Source organism: Gopherus evgoodei, chromosome 7 (genome assembly GCF_007399415.2).
Source record: "Gopherus evgoodei ecotype Sinaloan lineage chromosome 7, rGopEvg1_v1.p, whole genome shotgun sequence".
Taxonomy (NCBI): Eukaryota; Metazoa; Chordata; order Testudines; family Testudinidae; genus Gopherus; species Gopherus evgoodei.
The window spans coordinates 124,083,899-124,096,918 of record NC_044328.1 but is presented as its reverse complement, the minus strand read 5'-3'; the positions used below and the strand labels follow the sequence as shown (position 1 = coordinate 124,096,918).

Genomic DNA, 13,020 nt, shown 5'->3' with positions numbered 1-13,020 from the left:
ACCCCTCTGTGACATAGTTATACCGACAGTAAACAGAGCTATCTCAGCGAGAGAACTTCTCCCACCCACGTAGCTACCGCCTCTCGTGGAGGTGGATTAACTAAGGCTATGTTTACACAGCACACCTTACAATGGCATGGCTTTGCCCCGCAGCTGTGCCGTTGTAAGGTGTACTGTGTGGCCGCTCTTCATTGCCTGGAGAGAGCGACAAAATAAAACCACCTCAGTCAGGGGCAGTAGCTTCATCGAGGGGAGCACGGCTCTCGCTGATGAAGCACTGTCCACACCAGCACTTTTCATCACTAAAACTTTTATTGTTCAGGGGGGTCGGGGGTGGGTTTCCACAGCCCGAGCGACAAAAGTTTTAGCAATGAAAGTGCCAGGGTAGACATAGCCTGAGGTGATGGGAGAAGCTCACTCCTGTTGGCTTAGAGCGTCTTCATTAAAGTGCTACGGCGGTGCAGCCGCATCAGTGCAGCGTTTTAAATGTAGACCTGCCCTGAGCCTGGGCTTACATTGCAGTGTAGACGTAACCTTTTACATCCCTACTCTGGGTAACTGGTAAGCATTAGGCTTACCGTTAACCAACCTTAAAAGTTAACCCCAGCAGCCCCGCGCCAGCCAGAGGGACCCCATCCCGAGCCCCCGCCACACCAGGTCCTCTGGACTGATTTCGGTGAACGGTTACCCAGTTCAATGATTAATTTTAACCGGTTAGCTTTTTTAACCAGTATTTACTTCCTTAACCCAAAGTGTCACAGCTAAGGTAAAACAGATTGTTGATCATAACTAGTTAACACATTTCAAAGGACCAGTCATGGGGAAGTAGCCTGTTAATACCCCTCAAGTCATGGCTTGGAGAAAGCTGGGGGGGTTGGGGGGGTTAGTGGATGATTGATTGTTGTAATAAGCCATAAATCAATGGCTTATTACATTGAAAAATCTGTTCATTCCATGATTTTTACTGTCTAGCAAAGTTATGAATTTAAGCTCCCAGACTCATCTTTTGAAGGTTTCCTTTGAGGATGAGGACTGAGAGGTCAGATATAGTGTGATTGCCTTGTGAAAAGTGTTCACTCCCAGGAGATGGTGGTTTTTATCTTACTGTTTTTCTGTGTGAGTTCATTTGAGAGCGTCCCGATGTTGGTTTCACCCATGGAGTTGTTATTGGGGCATTTAGTGCATTGGATGAGGCGTTGTGATAGGCATGTGTAAGACCCATGGATCCTGAAAGGTATGTTGTGTGGGGTGTTGATCATTGTAGCAATGGAGATGCTGGTTTTGCATCTGTTGTTCTGGCAGGGTGTGATGCCGCTTTGAGTTGATGTGCTCTGGTCTATGGAGAGCTTGCATGTGATGGAGAGTTGGTTTGAAGGCCAGAAGACTTTTATAGGCCGTTACATCAGCATAGCAGGAGTGCAAGTACACTGACTATGTCTCTTTCTGCCCTCTCCCTGCCTCGTCTGTCAGAGTCTGGGAGGAGAGCTGGCACCAAGCCATTATATCAGTTCTGTACCAGATAGGGAATCTCTCTCTGACTGGAAGATTCTATAGGGGCTTTTTCTGCCTCCTTTACACTGCTGGTGTGATGTAAAAGGTCCTCAACATAGGGCAAAATCTAGTTCTTAATCTTTAAAAATACCGTTATTCTCAGACTTTCCAGTGTTATGATAAGTTACTGTTCTATGCAAATAAACCACTGCTATTGTGTTGTTAAGACAGAGATTTTAACTGTAAGAAAAGCCAAAAGATTCAGGGATCAGATTCTTCCACTGCACAGTATGAGGAACTCCCATTGTGACAGGGAAGCACCTCCACTGCCAGATCAATTGAGCCCTGGTAGCCACAACCTAGGAGTATGCAAAAAAACAAAAAACAAAAAAAACCACACCCTTGGAGCATCTCAGTAAACTGACTTAAGGGGCAAGAACAGAGGAGCCTTGCAAGGAGGACCCTAGCTGAATTCAGGGGGGAAGCTTAGGAGCAGAGTCCTGTTTGTTTCCAAAGAAAGAAAGCAGGAAGAGAGGAGCGTATGAGGATGCATATGGTGCTGAGCAGGGTGGGGATTTGGTATGTTTTATGAGTTACTTGCATCCTGTCTTGGGAGAGTTATTCTTCCTGCAGCACTTTTACCAGTGCTGCTTTTTATGTGGGAATAGGGTCTTCCAATACAGACAGACCACAAATACAGAATGAAAATGCCACACACACCTGTTAGAGTTATGTAATTTTCTATCTATGCAATCACAAATTTAAAACAAACAAACAAACAAACAAACAAACAAACAAGGACTTTGCCACTTGAGGCAACACTACCCTTCAAACTGAGCTTATTTAACTCTCTTACTGTCCTCACAATAACATCTAAACACCCTCACACGCTTATCTCACTGGAACAGCCACCACCCCTTTGCTTCAGCCATACAAACTCACCCACATTGCCCGGGACCCCATTCCTCAAAAACCACATGCACATGCAACCTTAACTGACCTCAAATTACTGTGGGTCACAATAACAGGTTACAGACTTTGTAAATAAGTCTACCCTGGCAGCTGGGGAGTGCCACTAGTTGCAGTGAATCCTTTAAGGCACTCAGCCTTGAGAATCACCTTCTTGGATGGCAGGTCTGTTGGCTGGAGAGACATCAGAACCAGTACTTGCTTCTCTGCGGTGGCTGAGCTTCACCATGCATTTGAAGGGGCTCTTTACAATAAATATTTTTATTTCCATCCAATGCTTAGTGAAGTGTTCCTCAGTCTTGGACACTAGAGGACATAATGTGACCGTCTTGCTTATTTGGAAAACAAACGTGCAAATTGGTCTGGAGAAAAGTCTTTCCACATGTCCTATTTACAGTGCAAATATTGAGAAGGATTCTTGTGACTTCGAAATAACTTTCAAGCTTTCTCCCTTTCTTTAATGATCCCTTACGCCAAATCGGCTTCTGCTTTGAGAGTCACTGTCAAACTGAAACATTTGTGGAGGACACTTCCGTTTTTCATTAGTGTGGCATTGTACATTCCGATTTCAGCAAGCGCACAGCACTGTCTGGCAGTGAGTACCTAAGTGTCTCACCAACAGTTTTTAAGGTTGACTCTGAAATATACAAACTGTTTCTCACTTTTGCAGGTTTCACTGTGTGGAAGGAAAAGAAAACAAACTAACTTTATAAGGGAAGTGGACTCAGGTGTGTAGTCTAATTATAGGCTTCTTTTACAGGTTGCCTGTCTAATACGGGTTCCTTCTGAAGTTGTAAAGCAGAGGGCTCAAGTTTCTCCTTCATCCAGTACCTTTCAAGTTCTTTCCAACACCTTATATCAAGAGGTAAGGTCTGATCAAAACTTGTGAATTACAGCTGCTTCCAACTGTTCTCCAAGTCCAGTGCTGTATGTTCCTAGCAACTTTCCAAAACTATCCTTTGGCTAAGTGTTATCGGCATGTTACACTGGCATAGAATGCTAGTGAGTTATGTTGCTTCTCTTCATATTTGGGGCATCTGCATCTGGAAACGGGTTAAAATCCTCTAGTTTCTATAATGCCTTATGCAGTAATTTAACTCTTTCAAATCAGTCTGCTGGTTCCACGGCCTCATTAGTAGCAGAGCTGCCTGTGCTACAGCTAAGGTTAATGAATTAAAGCATTTAAAGTTCTCATGGGGTTTGCAGAAAGAAAATGTCATTAGTATAATGTTTATGGTATTACATCCTTTCTGCAATGCTGATACACATGCCTGGAACTGTTGAGTCCTTTACTTTCCCTTGTGTGTGATAGGCAGAAGGACATCCTAGGGAGATTACTTTAGCACCCATTGTCAGGGAAAGCATTTTACATGTGTCCCTGATGGAGGACAAGTCATCCCTTAACCCGAATGGTTATATCAAGCCTGAAGCCCGTCACAAGAACTGAATCCCTTCCTGTAGAGTTGATTCTCTTTGTACCTCTACTCCAGGAGTGAGTGGAGCAGGTTGGTGGTTGGAGCAAAGCTCTACTTCCCAGATTTCCAAATATAAACAAGTTTCCACTAATGCCCTTTAATCCCCATAAGGATGTGTCTCCAGCGTTTCCTGGATACTACCCAGGAGCATGGGCCAAGTTTCCTCTATGTCCTTTTAAGGCAATAGGATCCTTCCTCTGTCTGAGGCAGTCATCTGAGCATTGTGATTCAGTATCTGCCTCTGACCAGGTGTCTGGCTGTGAAATTCTGAGCCAGCAAACTCAGTTGACAGAAGAAGTATTGGGTACGTATCTGCATAAATGCTGGGGAAGAGAGTGATTTTAAGTTTCAAAGGTGGTGTTGGAGTGGCAGCTTAGACTCCAAACTCTAAAAAGCTTTCCTTGATATTTCTGGAGTCTTGTTTTCCCAGAAATCAGGGCCCTGGAGAGATTGTACCAGCCAAGGACTATATTAAAACCCTTTCTGTGAAAGGTGGCACTCATCTTCCTCGCATGCTTGTCAATACTGTGATTCTGGCTCTGTTCTGCTTTGCTCTGTAAATGTAGGTCAATGCACTAGTTGGGTAATGCGCTCTGTGAAGGTATGTCTAACGTGTTTTGCATTAATTGGTCCACGTAGACCCTGCTGGTGTGCGCTAAAAGTTGGCGAGCACACTTTAGTGTAGTACTGAGGAGCACATTTAGTGCACACCAGCAGGTCTCCGTGGACCAACATGTTAATGCGCATTAGCTATCACACCCCTGTAGTGTGCATCGCCGTGCGACGTAATTAAGCCCTAAAGTGTTGTGTGGAGGCTATAATCTCTCTCCCCCCTTAAAGGTACATGCTTTCCCTGTCACATCCCTTTCTACCTCCCATACTATCTAGCAATCTTGGATACATATTTGGCCTCCATAGTATCTGAGTGCCTCAATTTTTAATATATTTATCCTCACAACTCTGAGTGGGGCAGTCCTAGTATCTCTATTTTACAGTTGAGGAAACTGAGGCAGAGAACCTAAGTGACTTGCCCTAATCATACAGTGTCTTTAGCAGAGCAGGGACTTGAGTCTCCCGAGTCCTAGGCTAGTGCCCTAACCACTGGACCTTCCTTCCTTTCTATAGTTGAAACTGGGCTAGCAGCATTGATATGCTCAGATCCACAGTTGTTGCTCAAACTGCTTCAGACATTGTTCAGACAGAGCAGGTGGAGTCTTAAACGTTACCATCTGAGAGCCAAGATGGAGGAACTATAGAGCAGCTTTGCAAAATTCTATTTGTTAATTTCTTCATGATGGAAAATCAGTTTCCAGACTCTTCCTCTCCCTGCTACCTTGAAAGAAAAGGGGGTGGGGGTTCTGTTGCGGACAGGCTGAGTGGATACGTTTAGGCAAAGTCCTTTTGCATTACTTTGCAATATTTACCCTGGGTGCCTATCCCACAAATTAATTTTTTCTTTTGCATGAGTGTTAAATACTATTGACCTACATTTTGAAAAAAATACCTGCTGACTTTTGGGTGCTGAACTTGAGACACCTGTAAAGGGGGAGGAGGGGATAGGTACTGATTTTTCTGAGGATGAGCTCTGTACATTTCTTACAATTAAGCCCCTTTCAGGTGTCAGGTTAGGCAACCAAAACCAGCAGTCATTAAAAAAAAAAATTAGCTCTAATTTTTCCATCTTTATCATCCTTCTGGTGAGCCTGGGTGAGCAGATTTTATAGCTGGGCTAGTACACTTTTTAGGCTGACGTTAGAAGGCTGCAGCTCTCAGACAACTCCAGTTATGGGAAAATAACGTCTGCTTTCCCTCCTCTCTTCTTTTTCCATCCCATCCCTGACCCACAAGATCTACTGGTATTTGAGATACTGTCATAGAAGCACTGAAAGGAGAACTGAACCCTGATATACATGCAGTGCATAAATGCAATCATCTGATTACAAATAAAACATTTAAAAGTCTTTCCTCACAGTGACTCTGAACCAGAGCAATTAAGAAACCAGACCTATGGCCAGCTTGTCATCCTAGGTGCCAATTTCATGTGGGCCATTTAACTTGAACATCCTGCTACTCTGCTTACATATGCATTTGGAAGAGTGGAGGCTTCTAGCTCTGCAGCTGCCAATGGCAAATATTAGGTAGTCAGAATATAAAATAATGTATTTCTGTGCCTTCCTGCTCTTCTGATTCAAGTTATGGGGCAGGGGTCGGCAACCTTTCAGAAGTGGTATGCCGAATCTTCATTTATTCACTCTAATTTAAGGTTTTGCGTGCCAGTCATACATTTTAATGTTTTTAAAAGGTCTCTTTCTATAAGTCTATAATATATAACTAAACTATTGTTGTATGTAAAGTAAATAAGGTTTTAAAAATGTTTAAGAAGCTTCTTTTAAAATTAAATTAAAATGCAGAGCCGCCTGGACCAGTGGCCAGGACCCAGCAATGTGAGTGCCGCTGAAAATCAGAAGGCGGCACAGGTGCCATAGGTTGCCTACCCCTGTTACAGGGTCTGTTTTCTACTTGAGGTGTATGGATATCTGATTATTCTTAGCGCAGATTAAACATGCTTTGAAAGGAAGATGAAACCTGCTGGTGTGGTAAACCTTGGAAGACAGTGTTCAGTGCTATGACCAATTCATTAGAAGTTCAGGTCTTGCTCTTAGTAAGGCTGTAATACCTGTCATGTAATTAATCACCAGTAAATTGTAGTATCTGCTAATGTAAGTCTCTGTAGCTGAAGTTTTCATTTGTTGCTTTACAGGGTATTCAAGGACTTTATCGAGGTTACAAAAGCACAGTATTAAGAGAGGTAAAACACTTGTTTTCTGTTTTGAAATTGTTCTGTTGCACTGTATCATATCTTGTTGGGAAAAAGAAATCATGGTACAACTGTGTCAAACAGATGGCTCTGCAAACTTTCAATACAAATATTTCATTCTAGCAAGTTAACTAGTTATGGATATGTAATGGGAGCTTAAATAAAATATTGAAAAGCATCTATGATATACAAGTGGCAACTAATCTGTGCCTCACTCCTCTTAGTTTTGATGATGCATGGATGTAATTGAATGGAAATGCAGCGGCGGATCCAGGCATCAGCGCTCCAAGCGCGTGCCTGCGGTGGCAAGCCGCGGGGGGCAGCCTGCTGGTCACTGTGAGGGTGGCACAATCCTCTGTTGAATTTTGTGAGCCCAGTCTGTTCTCGCTGAATTAATTGGGAGCAAGATCAGAGCTAGCATGCAATTTCAGCGTTGTCACTCTTTTTAGGTATTGGTTGTGGTTTTGGCCCTGATTCTGTAAATTGGATTCTTTGTGAAGCCCTGCTAAAGTCAATGGACTCACTGTGGAAGCAGAGCTCTGCCCTTGGGAATCTGATTGTATTATCGAAGCATTTATGTTGTAGTGATTTTTTTTGTCTTTGAATATGCTCCATCTGTGACGTGCCTATAGCTCTCATTTGGAGAGTGCAAGATGAATATGGATTCTCTCTACATATTGGTATTGGGAGGATTCCCAGCTGTTATATTGTGATTCTAATCTTACAGCTCCCTTGCACTCTAAAAAGTATTGAGTAGTAGTACATTTAAACAAAAAACCATTGCTTAGATTGTAACATGGTGATATGGGTTTAAACGTCTCGTGCAGGCTTGTCATTTGCAGAACTCTTTAGAGAAGGATACAGGATTGGTTTCCTCTGAAAATAATAGTATACATGTTTTTCAGAATTGTGCTTTACCTACTATGTTTAGTTAGGTGTAGCACATGTATTTTGTTCTTAAATGAGACTTAGCTAAGCAATCAGGGTTGGATCTTAGCCTTTTTTAAAAACTCAGACTCATTTTTTACCATTAAAAAAGATTTATTCATTATTTATATTACCATTGATAGTAATACTAACTAATTAGCATTTGAAAGCCTGCTTTCAGCAACATTCATTGCTTTAAAGAACTTTCCTTCATGCCCAAAACTGTATTCAGGGATAAAGATATATGTATTGTGTAAACCTTACTACATACAGTAAGAAAATCCCAAATATAGTGTTGCTTTAAGTACCAACAAGTGTTAATGCCAGAGTTTATTTTAGCCATTCCAGATGTTTCAAAAATTAGTTATTTGTGTGAAGATGACACTTGCTTTTCTGAAACATAACCCCCACCACAGCTTCATCCTGTACTTATTTTCTGGCTCACTAAACACACGTTATTCCCTCCGATTTCATCTGGAGGCAGGCAAAAGAGGGCAACAAGGCTTTTTGATTTCTCCGAGGGGTTCTGAATAAATGAATAAATTTAGATGCCAAAGAATACAGATTTTGCATACTAACAGATAAAACACATGGTTACAGCTGGATGCAAGTCTCTCTAAAATTTGTTTTGACATATGTCAGGATGGTAATTATTTTCCAGGCCCTTCTCCTAGCCTAGTGTGTGACCTTTCAGAGATAACTTTGTTTACCCAAAATAGCAGGACTTTGCTGGAAATTTAATTGGGGTTCTTTCTACTATGTATATTCATAAATGATCCTTCAGAACTGATTTCAGTTGAAATATTGCTTTTTTGGAGTATCTGTCCAATAGAATGAGAAAAATTATTGCCTAATGAAATGTGGTTTCTCTTCAAAATGAAACAAATAATAGATGATCTGTTTAAAAAAAAATCCCTATCCTTTTAACACAATGTTAAGACTATCACATTTTGTGACACTAAATATCGCTTTTTGCAGTGAAGTGTCCATTTGATAGTCTGAGTAAAAGCAGCACATTGAACTCTTTGCTGGAAATGTTGTAAAGCTGAAACTTTTACTGGGTGTTCCCTCCCCACCCCCTCCCCACTTTGAGAATGCATTTCTTCCTTCCTTCAGCAGAAGATCTTCCATAACAGCCTGTGTTTTCCCTGTATTGTATGCATACAGTAACATTTAATTCTAGCTGAATCTAGTGTTTATGGAATCTTTGCATGCTTCAGCTTTTGGTTGCAGAAAGCCATTTTAGTTCAGAAGAAAGAGAGTTTCAGTATATGGGCTACAGTGTTGGATTTTTTTTTTTTAATGGGGCCTAACATATTGATTAACTTCAGTGGAGGAGCGGAGTGGAGAACTGAGCCATTACTTAAGATTCTCTCCTAACTCAGAGCAGATGGCTAGTACATGTGTCTCTCCCTTCCCCTTTGGTTTCCACAAATTTCTCATTCCCCTTTTAGTGTCTCTTCCCTATCAAACTCCATTTCCTATTGGTACCTACATCTTTCTCCCTTTTGCTTCTCTCTGCCTCTGGGTTCTTCTGACCCCAGAACCCCCAAGGGAGATTAGGTGCGTTGCAGTTGCAGTCCATACATGCACTAGCATTGCTAGCACCAGCCTGAAAGATGCATGCTCAGGCCCTCGGAAGAGAGCTGCTAGGCTAGAGGGCTGGGCTACATGATTGCTCAATGAGACTTTCCTGTTTGGATAAGTGGCAGGACACAGAAGGCTGTGAGAAGACATGGAATTCTCACGATGTCATTTCCAAGTGAGAGAGACACTTTCTCGGCTGGTAGTGCACCATTTTTTAGAAATTAGATGCTGCTAATGAGAGGGGATGTGAATTATCATTTCCCCCAACACTGAAAAATGTGTTCACAAAAACTCCCCAACAATCTTACAGCAAGGCAGAGAAAATATCCATTATAAGGTCTCCAAAATGTCTTAATTTTCTACGTCTGCTGAGACTCTACACAAGCAAACTGAGCCAGAGTTTTAATTCCTGCATAATTCATTTTATTAACTATGACCAAGTAGAACATCTGTTAAAATTCCATAGTGTTAAGTTCATGGGAAAAAGAGAGCAACCCCCAAGTTCTCCTTGGAATTTTTCCATTTACATTAATGCTACAGCCTTCTAACAGATGTCTTAAATGGACATTGCTATCAATGAGAGCACAACACAAATGAAAATGAAGCACCTTGTCAAATCTCGCTATTTACCATAGCTCACTGTATAATGAATGACTTCACTCTATGCATCTGTGCACATATATGGTAGCTTCACAGTAGCAATAGCATAGTTAAGGTTGAAATGTCACTTTTGTTGTAAATTACTGCTAGTGCTTGGAAAATGCAAAGTGCTAATTTAAAAAAGCCCAATAATTTGTCACTTCTAAACATATTACAGCTGGATTGAAAAATTATGTTTGTCCCAGCCCAGGAGTGAACTGAAGAAGAAATAGTAGGTGGTTTTCAGCTCTTGGTGGGTTTTTTGCTCACCAATAACCTGACAGAAGCTCTGCTTTAGAAGATCAAGCCTGGCATTTGAATGATCATGAATAAATGTACACTTTGTACTTAGCCTTGTCTGAGGAAACTGGAGCTCCTACCCTGCAATGGGCTTTCAGCAGCTGGATGTGACCTATTGAAGTCAAAGCAGCAGTGCCTGGGCAGAGCTAATTGCAGGATCAGGGCCTTCATGTCAAAGTAAAAACACTGGGGGTTTGGATCCAGTCATGGGCTGATGAGTGGATTCAAACCTTTAGGAAGGTCTTTACCTTCAGGAAAATGGATCAGAGAGTTAACACAGATGGTGCTTAAAGTAGCCAAGAGTGCTAATGAGTAAAGGCAGTAGCCAGCTTGTTACTGGAAGGGGAGAGGACATTTCAGCTGTATCCCTTCTGAGAGAGTGAACCAGTTACAAGGAAATCTTATTAACATCTTAGATGGCAGCCCCCCTGTTGAAACACACAGCAGCAATTTTGCTGGAGCTGTTGGCTATCATAAATACTTTGCAGTATGTGGCAACACATATACACAAGGGAGCTGTGAGAACTTGCCATGTTTTAAGAGGAGAAAGCTAAGAAAAGCAACAACAACAAAAAGCCTCAAAATATCTTATTACCTGGCAGAGAGTGAGGTGCAACCTGCAGCAGTTAGAAGCCAAATGCCCCTCTAACAGCTGCACCTGTTACTCTCTCCCAAATTTAAAGTGCCAATTTGCCGAGCATTCTGGGAAAGGCTTGCATAAAAGGGTGAAACCCAAGGGAGGCATTTAGAAAATGGGGCAGCTCTTAGGCTGTGGGCTAGAATTTCTGAGGGTTAGTGACTGCAGTTAGAAAACAGTCAGCCTTGTTTACAAGTGAATCCTAGGGTGCCATATGATGGATGTAGCTCTGTGTGTGTTCCTTTTGTTATAATATCTTGATATAAATATCCTGGTCTCCTTGGCGCTTAGTTTTTTAGGTTTATTGCTACAGGGTAGAACAAAGTTGCTGATGGAGTCTTCTTTGAGTTCTGCAATTAAAATGTTGACCTTGGTCTTTCATCTTTGTATAGCTTTTTTGTGTATTTAATACACAAAGTATACACACACCTTAGCAGAATCAGGCAAATAATCCAGTTTCTTAGCACAGAACTTGTTTGGAAAACCAAACAATGCCCTCTAACAAAATGCACACAATAGCTGTCTTCACTTTGTTCTCTAGGAAACCACCTGTTTTGTTTGTTTTCCTCATGAAGCTCTTGTTATGCTGGATTTAAACAGAATTTGCTTTTTTAGGCTATAAAGAGAACTGCTCAGGATCTGTCTACAATGGTTCACTTTGCATGACTGAGGCTTTAGACTCTTGTCAGGCAACCAGAGTTTCTTAAACTGAAGAGTATTTTCAACTAGAACCAAAACACTAACTGAGACAGGGTTGGGAACTGGAAGACAGATTAAACATCCAGTCCAACATTTGTGGGAAATGTGCATAATTTTTGTGGTGTACTTAATGGAATATCCACTAGGGCTAGGTTGAAAAGTATTGTTGGAAGGTGTCCATACTTGCCCCACTGTTGTCTTTAATTGCGTCCTCCCTTTCAGTTTAACACCGTGCTATTTTGAAAAGCGCATTTCTGGAGTGTATTAGCTCTTGGGTAGAACACTTGGGTGTTTCTATCTCCCTATGTCAGCCAGAGAATTTCATTTTAAAAGGCCCTAAAGTACTTGAGGCAACTCTCCATGGTGAAATAGGGAGGCCGGTCTCCATAGTTCAGGGTCCAGTGGCCTGGTGCTTTAATATAGTTTGGAAACTCACTTTCTAGATCGCAAGCTAGAATACTGGTAAATGGAGCTATCGATCATTTATTTTTGCATTATATATAGTGTAGTTATTACTCTCTTTAGGCACAGTAGAATAACATTTAAAAACAAAAATAGATGTCTCAAAAGTCATTGAAATAACTTTCAAAGTCCACAAAATAACCCTGTATTTTTGTAATTGATGTGTAAATAAACAGACCATGTGACATGTCTGGAAGGTCAACAGACTTTGGTTTGGATGGACCAAGGCAGAAAATGAAAATGTCCTGTATCTCACACATACAGATAAATGCCAGGTCCTCTTGCCTATTTCATTGAATGCACCTTCTTTTTATAGTTAGGTGCTAGACACGTGTGTAACATAGCTACAACGTGGTCCATTGGTAGAGCAGGAGAAATGAAGTTCTGGATTCATGATTCTGCCACCAATTTGCTGTTTAACCTTGGACATGGGGCACTTTTCCGCACTGCCTCGCGTCTGTAATGTGTGAGCCTGTAATATCTCTGGATGCAGTGGGCTCTGTACATGCAAAATTATACTGTATTTAAAATCTAAAGTGTTGCATCTGGACTCTGGGGGTAGGCAAGATATGTTGAAAACTGTGCACCATATTTAGGGCATACAAGATTTAATAATGCAAATCCTTTTCAAATGAATGTGCATGTGAGTGGGGTTTGGTGGGAAGCCTATTTGATTTCATGCTTCAGATAGGGGCGTGGAGACTTTTAAAAGGGAGCTTAAAATCAGGCATTTTGAAGACAGTACTTTCTGCAGTAATCATGATCACACAAACGAGTTCCAGCCATGTGCTAGGATCCAGAAAAGAAGCAGGAGGCACCTGCTACACTGTGCTCTAGTTTGCTAATGCTGTGACTTCTAATAACCTAAGAGGTGTGTTCTTGGCATTGGTTGCTCTCGATACCACAAAGTTTGGCAACCATTTAAAGAATACACTTTCAGTCATTATCATGTCTGGTGGGGAAACTTAATGTGAGTCCATCCCTCCCAAATAAAATTGCATGTGACAAGGTTCACT

At 41.6% G+C, this 13,020-nt stretch overlaps 1 protein-coding gene across 5 annotated transcripts in view; it reads left to right on the top strand.

Annotated features, from left to right (window-relative positions):
• The window catches only part of SLC25A26 (solute carrier family 25 member 26), a 141,748-nt gene that overhangs the window by 32,746 nt on the left and 95,982 nt on the right, over positions 1 to 13,020 (top strand). For all 5 annotated transcript variants that reach the window (XM_030568728.1, XM_030568729.1, XM_030568726.1 and 2 more), the window contains 2 exons: positions 3,221 to 3,325; positions 6,697 to 6,744. In XM_030568728.1, coding sequence (XP_030424588.1) covers positions 3,221 to 3,325; positions 6,697 to 6,744 — 153 coding nt within the window. The remainder of the gene's footprint in view (positions 1 to 3,220; positions 3,326 to 6,696; positions 6,745 to 13,020) is intronic.